General features: G+C 42.7%; 1 protein-coding gene across 1 annotated transcript in view; it reads left to right on the plus strand.

Moving 5' to 3' along the window:
• The window catches only part of LOC309667351 (formin-2-like), a gene marked incomplete at its 5' end in the record, with an annotated part of 40094 nt that extends 20134 nt beyond the window's left edge, over window positions 1–19960 (plus strand). Inside the window, 4 exon segments of the mRNA XM_082475728.1 lie at window positions 15792–16678; window positions 17034–17265; window positions 17268–17513; window positions 19058–19960. Of these exon segments, the coding sequence (XP_082331854.1) occupies window positions 15792–16678; window positions 17034–17265; window positions 17268–17513; window positions 19058–19186 (1494 nt within the window). The 3' untranslated portion in view covers window positions 19187–19960.
• Between the last annotated feature and the right edge of the window lie 2548 nt (window positions 19961–22508).

Below are 22508 nucleotides of genomic sequence, written 5' to 3' on the forward strand. Positions count from 1 at the left end.
ACAGTTTTACTTCTTATTTTCCGATTTGGATTCCTTTTATTTCTTTTTCTTCTCTGATTGCTGTGGCTAAAACTTCCAAAACTACGGTGAATAATAGTGGTGAGAGTGGACAACCTTGTCTTCTTCCTGAACTTAGTGGAAATGGTTTCAGTTTTTCACCATTGAGGACGATGTTGGCTGTGGGTTTGTCATATATGGCCTTTACTGTGTTGAGGAAACTTCCCTCTATGCCTACTTTCTGCAGGGTTTTTATCATAAATGGATGTTGAATTCTGTTGAAAACTTTCTCTGCATCGATTGAAATGATCATATGGTTTTTCTCCTTAATTTGTTAATATGGTGTATCACATTTGTTGATTTGCGTATATTGAAGAATCCTTGCATTCCTGGTATAAACCCCACTTGATCATGGTGTAAGATCCTTTTAATGTGCTGTCAGATTCTGTTTCTTGGTATTTTGTTGAGGATTTTTGCATCTATGTTCATCAGTGATATTGGCCTGTAGTTTTCTTTCTTTGTGACATCTTTGTCTGGTTTTGGTATCAGGGTGATGGTGGCCTTGTAGAATGAGTTTGGGAGTGTTCCTCCCTCTGCTATATTTTGGAAGAGTTTGAGAAGTATAGGTGTTAGCACATCTCTAAATGTTTGATAGAATTTGCCTGTGAAACTATCTGGTCCTGGGCTTTTTTGTTTGTTGGAAGATTTTTAATCACAGTTTCAATTTCAGTGCTTGTGATTGGTCTGTTTATATTTTCTATTTCTTCCTGGTTCAGTCTAGGAAAGTTGTGCATTTCTAAGAATTTGTCCATTTCTTCCAGGTTGTCCATTTTATTGGCATAGAGTTGCTTGTAGTAATCTTTCATGATCCTTTGTATTTCTGCAGTGTCAATTGTTCTCCTTTTTCATTTCTAATTCTATTGATTTGAGTCTTCTCCCTTTTTCTCTTGATGAGTCTGGCTAATGGTTTATCAATTTTGTTTATCTTCGCAAAGAACCAGGTTTTAGTTTTATTGATCTTTGCTATCATTTCCCTCATTTCTTTTGCATTTATTTCTGATCTGATCTTTTTGATTTCTTTCCTTCTACTAACTTTGGGGTTTTTTTGTTCTTCTTTCTCTAATTGCTTTAGGTGTAAGGTTAGGTTGTTTATTTGAGATGTTTCTTATTTCTTAAGGTAGGATTGTATTGCTATAAACTTCCCTCTTAGAACTGCTTTTGCTGCATCCCACACCTTTTGGGTCTTCGTGTTTTCATTGTCATTTGTTTCTAAGTATTTTTTGATTTCCTCTTTGATATCTTCAGTGATCTCTTGGTTATTAAGTAGTGTATTGTTTAGCGTCCATATGCTTGTATTTTTTACAGGTTTTTTCCTGTAATTGATATCTGGTTTCATAGCTTTGTGGTCAGAAAGGATACTTGATACGATTTCAATTTTCTTAAATTTACAAAAGCTTGATTTGTGACCCAAGATAAAATCTGTTCTGGAGAATGTTCAATGAGCATGTGAGAAGAATATGTATTCTGTTGTTTTTGGATGGAATGTCCTAGAAATATCAATTAAGTCCATCTATTTTAATGTAACGTTTAAAGCTTGTGTTTTCTTATTTATTTTCATTTTGGATGATCTGTCCATTGGTGAAAGTGGGGTGTTAAAGTCCCCTACAATGATTGTGATACTGTCGATTTCCCGTTTTTGGCTGTTAGTATTTGCCTTATGTATTGAGGTGCTCCTATATTGGGTGCATAAATATTTACAATTGTTATACCTTCTTCTTGGATCAATCCCTTGATCATTATATAGTGTCCTTCTTTGTCTCTTGTAATAGTCTTTATTTTAAAGTCTATTTGGTCTGATATGAGAATTGCTACTCCAGCTTTCTTTTGATTTCCATTTGCATGGAATATCTCTTTCCATCCCCTCACTTTCAGTCTGTATGTGTCCCTAGGTCTGAAGTGGGTCTCTTGTAGACAGCATATATACAGGTCTTGTTTTTGTATCCATTCAGCCAGTCTATATCTTTTGGTTGGAGCACTTAATCCATTTACATTTAGGTGATTATCGATATGTATGTTCCTATTCCCATTTTCTCAAATGTTTTGGGTTTGTTATTTTAGATCTTTTCCTTCTCTTGTGTTTCCTGCCTAGAGAAGTTCCTTTAGCATTTGTTGTAATGCTGGTTTGGTGGTGCTGAATTTTCTTAGCTCTTGCTTGTCAGTAAAGGTTTTAATTTCTCCATCAAATCTGAATGAGATCCTTGCTGGGTAGTGTAATCTTGGTTGTAGGTTTTTCTCCTTCATCACTTTAAATATGTCCTGCCACTCCCTTCTGGCTTGCAGAGTTTCTGCTGAAAGATTAGCTGTTAACCTTATGGGGATTCCCTTGTGTGTTATTTGTGGTTTTTCCCTTGCTGCTTTTAATATTTTTTCTTTGTATTTAATTTTTAATAGTTTGATTAATATGTGTCTTGACGTGTTGCTCCTTGGATTAATCCTGTATGGGACTCTCTGTGCTTCTTGGACTTCATTGACTATTTCCTTTCCCATATTAGGGACGTTTTCAACTATAATCTCTTCAAGTATTTTCTCAGTCCCTTTCTTTTTGTCTTTTTCTTCTGGGATTCCTATAATTCAAATGTTGGTGCATTTAATGTTGTCCCAGAGGTCGCTGAGACTGTCCTCAGTTCTTTTCATTCTTTTTTTTTTATTCTGCTCTGCAGTAGTTTCTTCCACTATTTTATCTTCCAGGTCACCTATCCATTCTTCTGCCTCAGTTATTCTGCTATTGATCCCTTGTAGAGAATTTCTAATTTCATTTATTGTGTTGTTCATCATTGTTTGTTTGCTCTTTAGTTCTTCTAGGTCTTTGTTATACATTTCTTGTATTTTCTCTATTCTATTTCTAAGATTTTGGATCAGCTTTACTATCATTATTCTGAATTCTTTTTCAGGTAGACTGCCTATTTCCTCTTCATTTGTTAGGTCTGGTGGGTTTTTACCTTGCTCCTTCATCTGCTGTGTGTTTTTCTATCTTCTCATTTTGCTTAACTTACTGTGTTTGGGGTCTCCTTTTTGCAGGCTGCAGGTTCGTAGTTCCCGTTGTTTTTGGTGTCTGTCCCAAGTGGTTAAGGTTGGTTCAGTAGGTTGTGTAGGCTTCCTGGTGGAGGGGACTAGTGCCTGTGTTCTGCTGGATGAGGCTGGATCTTGTCTTTCTGGTGCATAGGTCCACGTCTGGTGGTGTGTTCTGGGGTGCCTGTGGCCTTATTATGATTTTAGGCTGCCTCTCTGATAATGGATGGGGTTGTGTTCCTGTCTTGCTAGTTGTTTGGCATAGGGTTTCCAGCACTGTAGCTTGCTGGTCGTTGAGTGAAGCTGGGTCTTGTTGTTGAGATGGAGATCTCTGAGAGATTTTCACCATTTGATATTATGTGGAGCTGGTAGGTCTCTTGTGGACCAGTTGGCTCTCCCACCTCAGAGACACGGCCGTGATGCCTGGCTTGAGCACCAAGAGCCTTTCATCCACATGGCTCAGCATAAAATGGAGAAAAAAATAGAAAGAATGAAAGAAATAAGATAAAATAAAACAGAAAAATAAAGTAAAATAAAATAGAATAAATTTATTAAAATAAAAAGTAAAAAAATAATTATTAAGAAAAAATTTTTTTAATTAAAAAAAAAAAACAAAAACGGACGGATACAACCCTAAGACAAATGGTAAAAGCAAAGCTATACAGACAAAATCACACACAGAAGCACACACATACACACTCACAAATAGAGAAAAAGGGGAAAATATATATATCTTTGCTCCCAAAGTCCACCTCCTCAATTTGGGATGATTCGTTGTTTATTCTGGTATTGCACAGATGCAGGGTACATCAAGTTGACTGTGGAGATTTAATCTGCTGCTCCTGAGGCTGCTGAGAGAAATTTCCCTTTCTCTTCTTTGTTCACACAGCTCCTGGGATTCAGCTTTGGATTTGGACCCGCCTCTGTGTGTAGGTGGCCTGAGGGCGTCTCTTTGCTCAGACAGGACAGGGTTAAAGGAGCAGGTGATTCCGGGGCTCTGGCTCACTCAGGCCGGGGGAAGGGAGGGGCACGGATTTGGGGTGAGTCTGTGGCAGCAGAAACCAGTGTGACATTGCACCAGCCTGAGGTGCACGGTGCGTTCACCTGGGGAGGTTGTCCCTGGATCACGGGACCCTGGCAGTGGCGGGCTGCACAGGCTCCCAGGAGGGGCGGTGTGGAGAGTGATCTGTGCTCGCACACAAGCTTCTTGGTGGTGGCAGCAGCGGCCTTAGCGTCTCATGCTCGTCTCTGGGGTCTGCGCTGATTGCTGTGGCTCGCGCCCGTCTCTGGAGCTCATTTAGGCGGTGCTCTGAATCCCCTCTCCTCACGCACCCCGAAACAATGGTCTCTTGCCTCTTCGGCAGCTCCAGACCTTTTCCCGGACTCCCTCCTGGCTAGCCGTCGCGCACTAGCCCCTTCAGGCTGTGTTCGTGCAGCCACCCCCAGTCCTCTCCCTGGGATCCGACCGAAGCCCGAGCCTCAGGTCCCAGCCCCCACTCGCCCCGGCGGGTGAGCAGACAAGCCTCTTGGGCTGGTGAGTGCTGGTCAGCACCGATCCTCTGTGCATGAACCTCTCCACTTTGTCCTCCACACCCCTGTGGCTGCGCTCTCCTCCATGGGTCCAAAGCTCCGCCCCTCCGCCACACACAGCCTCCGCCTGTGAAGGGACTTCCTAGTGTGTGGACACATTTCCTCCTTCACAGCTCCCTCCCACTGGTGCAGGTCCCATCCCTATTCTTTTGTCTCTGTTTTTTCTTTTTTCTTTTGCCCTACCCAGGTACGTGTGGAGTTTCTTGCCTTTTGTGAGGTCTGAGGTCTTCTGCCAGTGTTCAGTGGGTGTTCTATAGGAGCTGTTCCACATGTAGATGTATTTCTGATGTATCTGTGGGGAGGAAGGTGATCTCCACATCTTACTCTTCCGCCATCTTGAAGCTCCTCCGAATGCCTTGCTTCTTAGTTACTAGACAGCAGTCTATCTGTCTGTAAGCTGACCCTGCAGAGGAAGTGGGGGGGCTTCCAGGGGGTTTGCTGTGTTACTGATGAACGTGAGGCACCCAGAGGGTGGGGCCCTCCGCAGAGGTGAAGCACATCCTGCACTCTCGGTTTTCTTTAGGTACGCGTCCAGGCACCTGTTCTCTCCATCCGAGCACGCTGGAATTTATGGAATTGGTTTTGTCTTTTGTTCTCTCCCTGTAGTGAATAATTCTGAGAGCTCCATATCCCTAGACAAAACACATGATTCCTAAAGCCTTTTCTCAGCTGGGAGGAGTGGAAGGTGCGGAGATACTCTTCGCCTGTGGAGTGAGACACTTGGCCACCCCCGAGTACTGTCACCATGGTCCCGTGGGATCAGGAAGTTGTAAAACAAAACTGCTTTCTTTAGATCTCACTTACTGATTAATTTCAAATAATATGCTCTAAAATCTGCTCTATCTAAAGAGTTATTTCATAAAACGGAAACAGGACTGTCTCAAGTCTGTTTTTTATTCTTTGGCATTTGAAATACTATTTAAACTGTAAATCCTTTTGCATTCTACAATATATAAATAGCCAAATATCAATTACATTCTCTAGAAACGTTTACTTCTACATTAAAGATTAATATATGGTAGCTAAACTGGTTACCACCCAGTTTTTAACTTATTTTAAAATTATATAAATTATTTTAAATTAATAATAATTAATAATTTTGAAATTATATATAAAATGTGTGCTTCGAAGTATTTTCCTAAAGCTCTCAACACCTTTCTGATGTAAATGTACTAGTTGAAAGGTAAATAGAATAGAGTTTGATCTTTGAAAACTCTAGCTTTGGGTAGGAATTGGTACATCAAGCAATTGAAAGTTGGGTCTTCCTACACATTCCGGTATGGATTAGTTGAGAACAGCCACGCCTATTACAGAGTGTTGGATAATGAAAAGAAATTAATCAAGAACAACACTCTCTTACCACATATGTTGTATGCAAATAAATTCTCAAATGTCAGGAAAAAGTGTATGATTTGAGGTAAGTGGCAAAATCTTATCTCAGTCCAGTTTTAACCTCCTTCGAAACTGGCTTAAAACTCTTCCCCCAGAATTCTGCTCTGATCAGTCCTCCTGGGTCCTCTCAATGCCTAATAGGGTTACAAACTTAACTGAGGAATTGAGTATTCTTTTCTATTGGTCCTCCTTTCAGAGTATCTTTTCTAGTGCTCTTTATACAATGGCCACTCACTACAATTTATTGTTAGTTTCAGAAACATGTTTATTTAGGAGCGAATGAAAGGAATGTGTATGAATGAAGTGGGGTGGCCTGGTTGACGGCACTTGAGGGTTACTCACCTGTGTCTTGGCAGAGGCAAGCTCAGAGAGTAAAACAGAATTGGTCAGATCAAAAGAGAGTTGTGGGGAACATAGTTCTGAAGGAATAGTGATGGAGACACAGAAACAAACCACTCGAATTGCATGAGAATGTATTAGACATATCAAAGGTTGGGGTAAAAGTATGTTTCTTCTGAACTCTAAGACAAAATGTGATATGAATTCACATGTGAATTATAAACCCAGCACACAACAATTTCCAAGGTGAGTAAAAACTAAAATACAGACCAGAGTAAGAAAAAGAGGGATTAAAGGGGAGGGAAAAGACTTGGTTGCAGTCCAAAATTACAGGTTAGTCTCCCTTGAAGTTTGCCTTAGACTGTGAACGTTCTTAGGTACCATGACAAACACTTTGGCACAGTGACGGAGGAGTAGTTGGGAAGCGGGGAGACACAGTGAAACCCCCATGGAGGCACCAACTTGGGAAATGGTGACATTTTTGGAAGGTGTTCACTGTGATGCATTATGGGGAAGACAGGGTTTTTCTGAAAAATACATTTTCATTTTATGGAAACTCCACCTAGCTCAGAGGAAAAATATTAGACATTTTAATTTTAGAAGTAAAGAAAAAAGAGAAATTGGTTTGTCAGTTTTAAGAGTGAAAACCAGCAGGCATCTGGAAAGCAGTTACAATTTGAGGTGAGAATGTCAGAAAAGCATTAGAGGTCACACATTGTTTTTGCTTTTCTCTGGGGCAGTAGGACTTGCAGGTGAAATGAAGTTATGTCTTTGTTCTACTGAGCTTTAGCGGGTGTAAAATCCCTTTGTGCTGGGCAACATTGTTGATGACCTGTGGAGAAGGGCAAACAGTTCAAGCAGCTGCTTTAAAGCAGCGGTACCCAACCTTTTTGGTACCAGGGACCGGTTTCGTGGAAGACAATTTTTCCATGGACGGGGTGGGGGGTTTAGGCAGTAATGTGAGTGATGGGGAGCAATGGGGAGAGGAAGATGAAGCTTCGCTCACTCGCCCACCACTCACCTCCTGCTGTGCGACCCAGTTCCTAACAGGCCGCAGACTGGTAATGGTCTGCAGCCTGGGGGTTGGGGACTCCTGCTCTAAAGGGATAGCTGAGCTGATAAAAGTTCATAGCTTATAAAGGATGCTTCTTGGAAATGTGCTGACATGCCGTGTGCAAGGTATTTGTGGTAGGTATTGAAGGAAATACAAAGAATTGTACGGTCTGGGGCTCTTCTGTATACATGAAATGATCTGCAAGCTGTAATGTAATTCGGCCAAGGTATTTAGTGTATGTTGTATTACAGAATTTAAAAAATGGGAACATTGTTGAGAACTTGTAATTAAGGACAGCTTCTTAGGAAAGGGGAAACTTAGAGCAAGTCCTCAAAGTGATCATTTTTGGACAGAAGAGGGGAGGAGAGAGAGCATTTCAGATCGAGGAGAGATTGAAGATCCAGATGTAGAAATGAGCATGCATCGCGGTGGGAGGACATAACAAATGTGGGAGTCCTGGTGACGTGAGGGGCCGCACTCCCCATCCCTCCAGGCTCGCTGCAGCCCTGTTGGGTCCCTGCAGTGGTCTCCCAGCAGGTCTGGTCACTCCAGTCTCAGTCCCTTCTGATCTGCCCTCCACAGCCTTCCAGAGCTGTCCTTCTAGGAGCCAAATGTACTCATGCCTGCTCTCAGCTCATGGTGTTTGAGAGAAGAGTCAGACCCCCGGGTGACATGCAAAGCTTTCCCTTGCCATCCTCTGCCTTTAGCCTCATCACCCACTATTTCCTACGTGTTTGGCTTCTTACAGCCTTAAAATGACACCCTTGTTTTCTAGGCGTTAGCATCCTTCATAACTGTCTTTGGTATCTTTTCCTTCTCACTCCTACTGCCACATTTTAATTCACTGAATTCCTATTTCTTAATCTAAACTCATGTCAAACTTCACTCCCTCTTCATCACGTCCCCAGAGAGGCCTCCATCTAGAGACCCCTTTTGATGCCTCTGCTCTGGGACCCTATACTTACCTTGCTTTTCCATAATTGTTGTGTTACGCATGTCTCATAGACAGTTGACCTCCTTAAAGCTAAGACTCTCCTTATTCTACTTGTCCCTCCAATATCTAACATAGCACCTGACATTTTTGGGCAGATCAGAAAATGTTTGATGAGTGAAGAAATATATGGGGACCACACTGTCTATAGCAGAGGTCCTCGTTGGGGAGTCATAGAAATCCTTCTTCTGTTCACCCCATAGTGACTGAGGATTGGGCTTTGGACCAGTTTTCCTGGGCACAAATCCCAGTTACCCCACTGTTACCAGAGGAACCTCAGCAACGTATTCTATTCTCCGTGCCTTAATTTCCTCTTCTACAAAATGGGGATAATGATAATTCTGGTCTCATAGGGTTTTGTGAGATTTAAATGCACTAATTTTTATAAAGTGCTTAGAAGAGCTCCTGGCCCATAGTAGGGCACTTCAAATGTTAGCTGTTGCCGTGTCATTATTATCGTATGTCTGGGCAATACTCTGGCTTCCAAAGTTGCTGTCTTGATGTAGTGTTGATCCTCATTATTTATAGATTCTGTATTTGCAAACCTGAAAACCAGCTAGAATTTATTTACAGCTCCCAGATCACTGCTTGCAGGGTTTTCCCTTCATTTGCAGACACGTGCATACACCCCTGAGCCACTCCACCAGACTTGCTGTGAGCTCTGTTCTTTAGAAGTTTAATGACCTTAGAGGCTAGTTGTGTGTTGGTGCAGAGGGTGGTGAGAAGGTGAGATGTTTATCCACAGATCATCACTGAAGGAAAATTGCGATAAGACTGTTTTTCTTCCTTGCACTAATTGGGAGAGTTGAGGAATATTTTGCTTTAGAGTTAGTGCAGGACCTTGCTGCAATTCAAGTAGTGAGAGACAGCATTCAGAAGATGTGAGGGAACCAAAAAGGTTGTTTATTTCCATTTTTTCTGACCCCTTTCCCAGACATGTTGTTTATTACTTCCACTTTGGTTATTCACTAATGATGGTAACTGTACCTTCCCATCAATCAGATTATCAATCAGTGCCATAGATGTCAAAAGTTACACCATCAATGATGATTTCTAACTGAACACCCACCCCGCACCCCATATTTCTCATCTATGCAATGAAGGGGTTGGAAGACACTTGTCGTTTCCATTCAGAAATATTCCATTTTCAGTAATTCCTTATCTTTTTCATTGTAAGGATTGCAGAGATGCTATTTTAGCTCTCTGTGTGATACTCTTCTTTTCCATAATATGTTCTACTTTAAGGAGCCTAAGGTGAGTTATTTACCAGTCACCATATATTCTGATAGTTCCTTCTTTCTTGAAATTCGTTTTCAAACTTGAAATTCCGTTTTGAACTTGAAATCGATTGCACTTTATTTCTGTGCATAATATGATCGATTTAAAATCTGGGCTTCTTTTCCTATAGGATTATGTACAGCATGTGTTGCCTTATTGTAAATCTGGAATCTCATTGGCTTTCTCCAAAGCCGTAGAATATTTTAGAACTCAGAACATGAGACATAGAGAATTTGTAGGCTTCTGTGAAGAGTAGAATTCAAATATTAGAGATGTCTACAGTAACGTGGCCTTAGAATTTAGCAGAACTTGAAAATCTGAATATTGTAGAAAATGAATTGCATATCTCATATTAACATTTATAGAATAAACTATCACAGTGTTAGCTTACCTATAAGTGGTTTTATATTCTAGGCTCTGAAAGTATCTTGCTTACACAGTAAACATAATAACGTTTCAAAGATGAGCAAATTAACTTTTTAGCAAAAGCTTTCCTTGAATGTATCTTGGCTTTCTTTTTGACAGTTTTAGCCTTAATACAGTAATGTTTCTTTTTCTGGGAATCAGATAATCTTGTATTTTGAAAAATACTTTAGTGAACATACTATTTTTAATGACAACTTGTCTTTTGTGATATGTAAGTATTCAAACAATTTATAAGAACTAACCAACACCACCCACATATAAAATTATACAGAAATGGAAGAATTTTGGCTGACTTATTGTATATAATTGTTCGTCCAAAGTGGATGGCAGACTCTACCACTTGTAACAATTTAGAGGTTTGAAGCAATATTTTAAAATATAAATAATCTCAAAATTAGTGATATATAAGATATATTACTGTGTTGACTAAAATAGATTTGTTATCTTTCCTACATTTATAAGGATTCACTCGTATAGATTCTGTACAGAATTGCAAAGATCACTTTTTTCCTTTTCTCTTTTAATTTTCTTTCTTTTTTTATTTTTTTATTTTTGGCCGTGCCATGCAGCATGTGAGATCACAGTTCCCTGACCAGAGATCGAACCCTTGATCCCTACAGTGGAAGTGCAGAGTCTTAACCACTGGAATTCCCCCCTTTTCTCCCTTTAAAACTAAATTTTAGTGAGAACCTGATTTAGGATCAGTCTCTTCTCCTTCTCTTCTTCTTCCCCCTCTTCTTCTTCATGGCTTTTAAGTTTTATACATTCTTCTATTATACTTAAACCTATGATGAAAAATAGCTGGCTGTGGTAATAACGTTTAAGAATTAAGTTTGGCAGACTCACAGACATAGAGAACAGACCTGGGGTTACCAAGGCGGGGGTGGGGGAGAGATGGAGTGGGAGGTTGGGGTGAGCATATGTAAACTATTATATAGAGAATGGATAAACAACAAAGACCAACTGTACAGCACAGGGAACTATATTCAATATCCTGTGATAAACTATAATGGAAAAGAACATAAAAAAGAATGTATATATATGTATAACTGAGTCACTTTGCTCTAAAGCAGAAATTAACACAACAACACTGTAAATCAACTATACTTCAATTAAAAAAAAAAAAGAAGTTTGGGAGAAAATGTGTAAGATGGTAGAGTAGAAAGGCCCTAAGCTCACCTCCTCTCCCTGCAGTTCACCCTGCAGACATAGACACTGGTGGCAGCTGTTTGGGGAGCTTGTTCTATCATGTGGACATGGACACTGGTGCTGGCAAGGGCCATTTTGGCTCCAGTGCTGGGACACCTCAGGCTAAGTAACTAACTGGGCACGAACACAGCCTCATCCATCAGCAGACAGGCTGCCTTAAAACCCCTTGAGCCCATAGTTGTCTCTGGACCCAGTTCCACCCACCAGGGTGCAAACACTAGCTGTAAGAAAACCACAGCACTGCAGTCTGCGGACCAGCCATCCCACTAGAGAGCAGGCCCTGCCCAGTAGCAGGCCAACACAAGTTTCAAGAAAACTCGGGACCCACAGAAATCTTTGTTAGGAACTGGCCTCCTTCACCAGTGACCCGACACCTGCTCTAGGAACCCTGGGGCCCAGCAACCAGACCTCAGGGCCTGGTTCTGCCCACCAGTAGACTGGTACTTGCCCTAGAACCTGACTTCACCCACCAGTGGGCAGGCAACAGCCCTGGCATCACCTGGAGCCTGAGTCTGCCCACCAGATAGCCAGCACTAGCCCTGGGATTCCCTGAGGTTCTGCAGTCAACTGCCTCGTGACCCATTTCTGCCAACCAGTGGCCAGCAGCCTCTGCACAATGCACACCAGGTAACTAAATAGACTGGGAGCCACCAAGCCTACTGGACCATAATCAGCCTGCCACAAGAGAAAGACCCAAACAGACATCATAGGGGGGACTCCTAGAGCATATGGCTCTGGTGATGATAGGGAAGCGTGCTGCTGGAACTCTGTCTCCCACAAAAGGCCCCTTCTCTAAGGTCAGGAAATGCACCTACCAGACCCATAAAAATAAAAACAGCAAGTTGGGGAAAATGAGGTGACAGGGAAAAATGTTCCAGATGAAGGTTCAAGATAAAAACCTCAGAAGAAGAACTGAGTGAAGTGGATATAGGAAATCTACCTAGGAAAGAGTTCTGGGTAATGATTGTAAAGATGATCAAAGAACTTGGGAGAAGAATAGATGCACAGAGTGGGAAGTTAGAAGTTTTTAACGAAGAGTCAGAAAATATAAAAAACAACTAAACAGACGCAGAATACAATAACTGAAATGTAAAATATACTAGAAGGAATCAATAGTAAAATAAATGATACAGAGGAATGGATCAGCAAGCTGGAAGACAGCAGTGGAAATTGCTGATGCTGAGTAGAAAAAAGAAAAAGAATGAAAAGAAATGAGGGCAGTTTAAGAGACCCCTGGGACAACATCAAGCATACTAATATTTGCATTGTAGGGGTCCCAAAAGGAGAAGAGAGAAGAGAAAGGGGCTGAGAACATAATTGAAGACATAATAGCTGAAAACTTCCCCAACCTGGGAAAAGGAAACAGTTGCCAAGTGCAGGAAGTGCAGAGTCCTATAGAGGACAAAGCCAAAGAGGAACACACCAAGACATATTGTAATTGGCAAAAACAAAAGGCAAAGAGAGAATATTAAATGCAACAAAGGGGAGTGAATCCTGACAGAGCAGCCAAGATGGTGGAGTAGAAGAACCCTAAGCTCACCTCCTCTCAGGAGGACACCAAAATCACAAAAATATGCAGAACAACCATTGTTGAAAATGTCTGAAACCTACCAGAAAATATCTCTACATTAAAGACATAAAGAAGGAAGCACAAAAAACTGGTAGGAGGGGTGGAGTTGTGATATAATAAAATCTGACACTCTCTGGGTGGATGACCCACAGACTGGGGAATAATTATATTACAGAGGTTTTCCCACAGGAGTGAGAGTTCTGAGCCCCACGTCAGGCCCCCCAGTGTGGGGGTCTGACACTGGGAAGAGGAGACCCCAGAGCATTTGGCTTAAGCCCAGTGGGGCTTGGTTGCAGGAGCTACACGGGATTGGGGAAAACAGAGGCTTCACTCTTATAGGGCGCACACAAAATCTCATGCACACCAGAAACAAGGGCAAAACCACAATTTCATAGGACCCTGGGACAGACTTACCTGCTGGTCTTGGAGGGTCTCCTGGGGAGGCCATGGAACAGAATAGAGAGTCCAGAAACAAACCTGAGCTTATATTGTCAAATTCTTCTACAGCAGAGGAGGTAAGAGTATACAATGGAGAAGACAGTCTCTTCAATAAGTGGTGCTGGGAAAACTGGACAGCTACATGTAATAGAATGAAATTAGAACATTCTCTATCACCCTACACAAAAACAAACTCAAAATGGATTAAAGACCTAAATATCAATGTAAGACCAGAAACCATAAAATTCCTAGAAAAAAGATATGCAGAACACTCTTTAACACAAATGATAGCAATGTTTTTTTTGGATCTGTCTTCTCAAGCAAAAGAAATAAAAACATAAGCAGATGGGACTTAATTAATCTTAAAACTTTTGCATGGCAAAGGAAACCATTGACAAAATGCAAAGGCAACCTACTGAATGGGAGAAAATATTTGCAAATTATGTGACTGATAAGTGTTTAATATCCAGAATATATAAATAGCTCATACAACTGAACATCAAAAAACAAAAACCCTTAGACTTCCCTGGTGGTCTAGTGACTAAGACACTGTGCTCCCAATGCAGGGGGCCTGGGTTTGATCCCTGGTCAGGGAACTAGATCCCACATACATGCTGCAACTAAAGATCCCACATGCCAAAACGAAGTTCTTGCATGCCACAACTAAGACCCAGTGCAGCCTAAATAAATAAATAAATATTAAAAACAAAAACCAAAAACCCCAATTTAAAAATAGGCAAAAGACCTGAATAGGCTGTTTTCTAAAGATGACATACAGATGGCCAACAGGCACATGAAAAGATACTCAACATCATTAGTCCTCAGAGAAATGAAAATCAAAACCACAATGAGATATCACCTCACACATGTCAGAATGGCTGTCATCAAAAAGAACACAATAACTATATATATATATATATATATATATATATATATATATATACACAAAACTGAGTCACTTTGCTGTACAGAAGAAATTAACATGTTGTAAATCAACTATACTTCAATAAAATTTTCAAAACAATAATAAAAAGGAAAATGTAAAAAAAGAGAACACAATAACAAATGTTGGCGAGAATGTGGAGAAAACAGACCCCACATACACTGTTGGTGGGAATGTAAATTGGTGCAGGCACTACAGATAACAGTATGGAAGTTTCTCAAAAAAACTAAAACCTACCATGTGACCCAGCAATTTCACTCCTGTGTATTTATCTGAAAAAATAAAAATGAAAACAATAATTCGAAAAGATACATGCAGCCCAATGTTCATAGCAACATTATTTATAATTGCCAAGTTATGGAAACAACCTAGGTTTCCATCAAGAGATGAAAAAACCTGAATGAACTTTTTGGCCAACCCAGTAGTTTTTGTCATCTTTGTATTAACCTCTTACTTATTCCTTCACTGTAGATGAAAAGAGGGGAAGGTAGTAGGTGTCTGTGCCATGGATGGTGGCTCCTCTTGGTGACATCTGTTGGAGTCATCTATGAAAAGCCCTGGATGCTCTGGAGAAGCAATTCTGAACATGGGGACCTCCCCCTCCCCTCTCATTCCAGCATTAAGGGAGCAGTTGAGCCTGTGTGAGCAAGTGTGTGAGCCTGAGCTTCAGTCAGCTGGAGTCTGTCCCCGCTTCTCTCCTACCTCCTGTCCCTGCTTTCCTCCTTTTTCTCTACCCATTCCTCTTTCTTGTCTTTTCTTCTTACTCATCTGTTATTGGTAATCAGTTTACCCAGAGGGCTCCCCCCTTTTCTCTACCCAAAGCACTTTTTCCTGAAAGTGTCCCTTTGGGAGAGGAAGACACGGTGTGCGTGTGAGGGTGACCCATACGGGGTCACAGTTGCTCTCAGCCATCTTCATAAATTGTGGTGACCAAAAGCATTCCTTTCTGAAATGCCTTGGATAAAATATTTGAATTGTAGTAAACGTGATGTAAGTTGTATACATGCACATAAGACATATGCATACGCCAGTATGGATATCAGAAATATTTTCCTTGATCTTATTGGAGACTCTTTTAGAGATTACCTTTTAAAGGTTGTGATTACCTTTAAAACTCAGGATTTAAAATGTCTTTAGGGAACGTCTTAATATCAGATGTTACTGGGCAGGAAGAGAATAGCCTATCATGGCATTAAGTGGGTTTGTCACTCAGCCTCTTCTTCCCTCTTCTCAGCGGTCTGCCGGTCTTCCATGATTTCATTCGAAGATTAGACAAAGGCCTTAGGACTTCATGGTCACGTGTGTAAACCAGTTTGAAATCTGAGGCTGGAAAATAAGAGACACGTGGAAGTAGCAATAGTGTCTTTCCGTGGAGGGAGCGTTTAGAAGTATTATAACAAACAAATACATTTTGCTTAATTTTGTAAAACTAGTTTTTGGTATTTTGAGTATTCCTTATTTTATATTTAACTGTGAAGTCTCTATTGCCCCTCAGGAAGTTTGTGACATGAAATCTGAGTGTCAGGCGACTGTCATTCAGCAGCTGGAGCAGACCATTGAGGATCTGAGGACCAAAATAGCTGAGCTAGAGAAGCAGTACCTGGCCGCAGACCTGGAGGCGGCCACCTCCGGAGACATGTGTCTGCGAGCTCTCAGGTTGGGAGAAAAGGACTTAGGGCATCAAAGGATTTTACAGGCAAAGTCCATCCAGGCGTCCCCAACAGAGGAGGGTGGGACGCTGACTCGTCCTCCCATGGGCACCCTGCCTGAGGCCACGAATGGAGACTCAGCCGGGCCGTCCTCACCTCCCGGACCTCAGACCAAATTCTGCGCAGATGTTTCTTTGGTGGTGTCTCCAAGGCGAATATCAGTTCAGCTCGACGCACATCTGTCCCTCCAGACTCCACCACCCGCGTCGCGGCCCTGGTCTGACGGTCAAGGACAGGCGAGCTCACAGCCTTCCCATCCTTCTCTTCACACGGAGTTTGAAACCAGCCACGAGCACTCTGCTTTCCCCTCCTCTGAAAACAGCCATGACATCCCCCCCGCGCTGCCTCTGTCTCCGAAGTCCTCCCGCCAGATGCCTGATCTGAGCACCACGGCTCCCCAACCGCCCCCGCCCGGTGCTGCTCCCTGGTCTGCGCTGCCCAGCCCACCGTGCCCCTCACCTCCTCCTCCGCCTGGTCCAGAGATGCTGCCATCCTCTCCCCTACTTTTGCCTGGTGAGGGAATTCCTCCTGCCCCACCTCTTCCCAGAGTGGGAATTCCTCTTGCCCCCTCTTCCTGCAGTGGGAATTCCTCCTACCCCCTCTTCCTGCAGTGGGAATTTCTCCTGCCCCCTCTTCTTGCAGTGGGAATTCCTCCTGCCCCCCTCTTCCCGGAGTGGGAATTCCTCCTGCCCCCCTCTTCCCAGAGTGGGAATTCCTAATGTGCCCCCTCTTCCCGCAGTGGGAATTCCTCCTACCTGCCTCTTCCTGCAGTGGGAATTTCTCCTGCCCCCTCTTCTCGCAGTGGGAATTCCTCCTGCCCCCCTCTTCCCGCAGTGGGAATTCCTCCTACCCTACTCTTCCCGCAGTGGGAATTCCTCCTGCCCCTCCTCTTCCCAGAGTGGGAATTGCTCTGGCCCCCCTCTTCCCGCAGTGGGAATTCCTCCTACCCTCCTCTTCCCGCAGTGGGAATTCCTCCTGCCCCCCTCTTCCCAGAGTGGGAATTCCTAATGTGCCCCCTCTTCCCGCAGTGGGAATTCCTCCTACCCGCCTCTTCCCGCAGTGGGAATTCCTCCTACCCTCCTCTTCCCGCAGTGGAAATCCCTCCTGCCCCCCTCTTCCCGCAGTGGGAATCCCTCCTGCCCCCCTCTTCCCGGAGTGGGAATTCCTCCTGCCCCACCTCTTCCTGGAGTGGGAATTCCTCCTGCCCCACCTCCTCTTTTGCCAGGTGTGGGGATTCGGCCTCCTCTAGCTCCTCCCCCTCCTTGAACAGGTGCCGCCCCACTTCCCCACCCCCTCTGCTTCCTGGATCAGGTTTTCCTCTCCCACCACAAGCTGGGAGTAGCACTTCACCAACACCGCAGGCGTGTGGATTTCTTCCTCCACCATTGTCAACTGGCTTGTTTGGATTCGGGTTGAACCAGGACAAAGGCAGCAGGAAGCAGCCAATAGAGACTTGTTGGCTGATGAAGCCTCTGTATTGGACGAGAATTCAGCTGCACAGTAAAAGATAACATGAACGGGGGCTCATCTTTGCACAATTTGTCAATATGAGGGAAGCATTTTCCTTTAAAACTCTGGGGGGAAATCATTAAAAATAAAATAAATAAAAATAAAACTTGCCTGTAGATGATTACATCAGTATTTAGTGAAGCAATTTTAGACTTTTCTCCAGAAGTATCAAATGGATAAAACAAATGACATGAATCAATGTACAGATTTCTGTCTATGTAGTTTTTGATTGACATTTTACAGATAGAGGGATATATTTTTCTTAGCATACATGCTCTGTTGCCTCATTGCAGAACCTCACTCTGACAAATATCTTATAAAAGTAAATCAAATACTTAGACAGACTGACTCTTGAGGATGTTTTCTGCATCCTTTGGAAGGCACAGTCTTGTTTTACTATTCAGAAATGTGCTACACAAAAATACACACATCCACACCCCATGTGTGAAATGATTTAATTCTGAGCATTTCATGGCACTTCTGTAGATTATTTGCAACACTGTGAGGTCATAAAATCACAAACTTATATGATTTTTATAAAAGATATGATATTTGTAAAAGAATGCCTCCCAGCAGGTACGCTGCTGGTGTATTACTTATCCATGCATGTTCCATAACCTGGTTCCCCGACCCCTGGGACAGTGCTGGGACATGGCTGTGGAATGTGCCAGTGCAAGAAAAAGCATGCCCTTTAAATTTCACTGGACTTCCTTGTCCCAAGTTCTCGTGACTCTTTGAATTTGTGTGTGTGTGTGTGTGTGTGTGTGTGTGTGTGTGTGTGTGTGATGTGGCACAGATTTAGAAATAGGATATTTACCAGTTTCATTTTCATTTCTTATATTAATTTTCTCTTCACTGAATCATAATGGGGGAGGAATCTATCTATTTTGACTACTTCTGATTTTGCAGCTCATTCTCTGAGTAATTTGCCGGGTCACTTCTATGTGTCAAGGCATCATTTCCAACTGTGCCCCAAACACATTTTATCCATATGCAGTATAAGAAGTTCTTTTGTTCTGCTTTTTTTAAAATGGATCTCCCCTTTTTAGGTGGTACTACATGACTCCACAGTCACTGAAGAGTCAGGTGACATGCAGTGATGGGCAGCGGTGGGGAGACAAAGGTGCCTCTGTGGGCATGAAGGGAATCATTTTCAACCCACAAATAACCCACAAAGCTGATGGGTCAGGTTGGATTTGTGAGATATCAGACATTTCCTGCCTTGAGAGCCATACCGAGAGGGGTTGTTCTTTTATGTTTTTATATAGCGACTTGATGACTGAGAATTCCTGGAAATGACTCTTTCCAGGCAGAGGTCTCATTCTGTATTGATGCTGTTTCTCATCACGTCGATTAAACAAATGGTGATAGTACAGAAAAGAGTATCTTCTCCTCAAGCTCCATCCATCCTCCACTGCCTGCTGTCCTCTCCCTGCTCCTCTGCCGCCTCTGTCCTCCCCGTCCCCATCTGTTCCCACTCACCATAATGTCCTGCAGTTTGGTTTGATGGCTCTCTCATGGGTCTTTTGCTTAACTTTACAGACTGCAGTGTTTCACTTATTGGGAAAAAATTGAAGAGCCATCCATAGATTGTCATGAGTTTGAGGAATTATTTTCTAAAACTGTAAAGGAAAGGAAGAAACAGATTTCTGACACCATCACAAAGACCTAGGCTAAAAAAGTGAGTACTCATGTGTTTTCTGAAATTGGACAGTGTTTTGGGCATAAGTGTAAACTTTCATTAGAGAAAAACATTGACATTGTTTTCTGGGCTGTGTACCCTCCACAGTCTGTAAGCAGGTAGCAGAGGTTAGCATTTTAGAACATGAGGTTAAGTAAGACTTTCCCAGATAGAACAACAAATAATCATCTCCACCAAGTGATCATGTTCTGACTACTTTATTTGTAGTCTCATGATACATATTTCCAAAATTTCAGCAATTGCTTGTTTCCAGAATTAATTGTCTAGAAACAAACTGTCACTTGATTGAAATCCAACTTAGTACTAGTATGGATGGAAAGATAGGTAAGAGTGAGCAAAGGAAAGCAAGAAAAAAATCCAGTCCTTAGTAACCAATCATGTGTTTGGTATTTTGTTGCTATTGTAATACCTGAGTGGATGTCCTGTAGAACACAGCTAAACAGTCACCTTGTACTTGACACAGGGAAGAGACTCTTGCATCCAGTTCCAACATCTCCATTCTGTGTCAGATCCTTTGATCTATCCTGTGACACCTGAGTACTAAAGAGAAGGAAGAGTGCAATTGGAGGAAAACATTTTCATCAACGTTTTTCCACTGATCCACCAAGTGGCCTTGATAGTGAAATGATTTTGTAAATTTCTCAAGGCGGCCATTCAGGAAAGTGTAGTAGTCTTAGAACAATGAGCCCAGAAGGAAGGTATTGCAGTTGGTGCCCATCCTTCACCCTGAAGCGGGGGTGGGGGGTGGGGGTGGTTGTGGTGGGCAGCTCCGTCTTTTTGGGTGAAAGAAAGAGAGAGAAATGAGGCCTGAAGCTGGCACAGCTTCCCCAGGCGAGTGGCAACTAAGGGGTGATGTGATTCTGTGAACTTTTGCTACTGACCTGGAAGTTGAGGCTAGACATCTGACCCAGAGTTATTTTCATCCATATTTATTTCCAAACAGACAGCTGCCCCCAGATGGGCGCTGCGGAATCCAGCCTGGAGGGGTGGGTGTGAACGGAACCTCTAGCTGAGCTGGGGGCAGCCTCACCACAGGCATCTCTATTAATCTGACGATGACGCAAACCCAAATGTGATGCAGTTGCATTTTCAGAACCATTTATTATGATGCAGCTGGTTGCTGGTGACTTCAGATCAGAAAAGGCACTGAATAAATATTTGTTTAACAAATAAACCAGGTGGCTGGAGGAGGAGGGCTTTATACATATCAGTGGCTATACCCAGTAATGATTAAAAGCCAGAAAATAACTCATCTCATAATAAGCAATACTGCCAAGGTGGCTTTGTCAGTGGAATAAAGGTAAATGGAAAACCAAGTTTTTCTGGCAGAGGTAAATGTTCTAAAAATCTTTCCCAAGGCATATTTGCATATAGTACATGTAGGCTGAGTCATCACACCTCTTCCCATGGAACGTATCAGAGATGCAAAAGCTGTCTGGGTGGGGAATACGGGCCGGGAGCACAGAGGCCAGGTAGAGCGAAGCAGCAGGGCCATCACCTGATGAAGGGCAGGAGTGATGTGGGATGTCACTAGTCTAGGGCTGAAATTCTCCAAAAGGCCAAGCACAACCTCCCTATCTCCTGTCACCACGTTTTTTCTGTTAAATGAACAGAGATGAGGAAGCTGCTTCATGTTACATACAAGTATAGGATTTCATGATTTTTTTTGACATAACGTTCAGTTTTTAAGCCTACTGAAATGAGATTTCTGTACAAGTCATGAAGACTTCAGACTTAGCTAGCTGGCATGAGATGGCCCTCTTGCACACGAACATCATGTGGAGTATCGTGTCTGCACAGTGGCCTCACCCTGTCATGAGCCCATTGGTAAACTGCGGGTACGAGCCTTTGCCAGTGCTGTCGTTTGAACCCTTTGGTGGTGACACACCTGTTGACCATCAGCTTAAAGAGTGTTTGTGGACCAGTCTCCATCCTGACTCCTGATGAGCTTGTCAGCATATCGTTGGCCAGGGTCTTGTACTCGGCTCTGCTATTCAGGTTTGTTTTTGGAGGGATAAGGTAATTTTTCCAGTATGTTGGTAAGAAAAAAACTGCTGCAAAGTGTTAGATGGCTGAAGAAAGCCAGTTTTATTTAACTCTGTTGTATTGGGAAGAAAAATTTACCCAGTCCAAGTACTTGAGACATGTAAATTTTCATTTAAGGAAAATGTATTTTCCAAAGGCTTGCAAGCACTTTCAGTCCTGAGCAACATGGGCTTAGGGTGCCAACCTCCAGGCAGTCCAAGATTTCTGTATAAATTATAATCAGCCTATTGTATTTGGGGTCCACCCCCATATCTGAGATTCCACATCCGTGGACACAACAACCCTCAGCTTGTGTAGTGCTACAGTATTTACTACTGAAAAGACTCTGTGTGTCACGGGATGTGCACGGCTCAAACCGTAGACCTATGGTTGCTCTTGTTATATGTGGACACTGATTTCCAGTGAGACAGAGAACCTTTGACCTGTGGCTGCCCTTGTTATATGTGGACCCTAATTCCCAGTGAAACTGATAGCCCTTGATGCCGTGGTAGACCTTGTTATATGTGGACAGTGATTTCAAGTGAGAATGATAGCCATTGACCTGTGGTTGTCCGTGTTATACGTGGACACTGATTTCCAGTGGGACAGATAGCCGTTGATGCTGTGGTGGCCCTTGTTATATGTGGACAGTGATTTCCAGTGAGACATAGCTGTTGACCTGTATTTGCATTTGATATATCTGGACACTGATTTCCACTGAGAATGATAGCCATTGATTATCTATTTTCCTTGTTATATGTGGACACTGATTACCAGTGAGGATGATAGCCTTGGATGCTGTGGTTGGACTATTTATAAGTGGACACTGATTTCCAGTGAGACTGATAGCCTTTGACATCTGGTTGCACTTGTTATACGTGGACACTTATTTCCAGGGGGACTGATAGCTGTTGATGCCGTGGTTGTCCTTGTTATAAGAGGACACAAATTTCCAGTGAGAAGGATCGCCATTGATGCTGTGGTTGCCCATGTTATATGTGGGCAATGATTTCCATTGTGACTGATAGCCGTGGATGCTGTGGTTGCACTTTTTATATGTGGACACTGAGTTCCAGTGAGACTGACAGCCCTTGAGGCTGTGGTCGCCCTTGTTATAGGTGGACAGTGATTTCAAGTGAGACTGATAGCCGTTGTCCTGTAGTTGTCTGTGTTATATGTGGACACTGATTTCCAGTGGGAATGATAGCTGTTGATGCTGCACCTGCCCTTGTTACATAGGGACACAGATTACTAGTGAGATTGATAG

This window comes from Balaenoptera physalus (assembly GCF_965194825.1).
Source record: "Balaenoptera physalus genome assembly, chromosome: 9".
Lineage (NCBI taxonomy): Eukaryota > Metazoa > Chordata > Mammalia > Artiodactyla > Balaenopteridae > Balaenoptera > Balaenoptera physalus.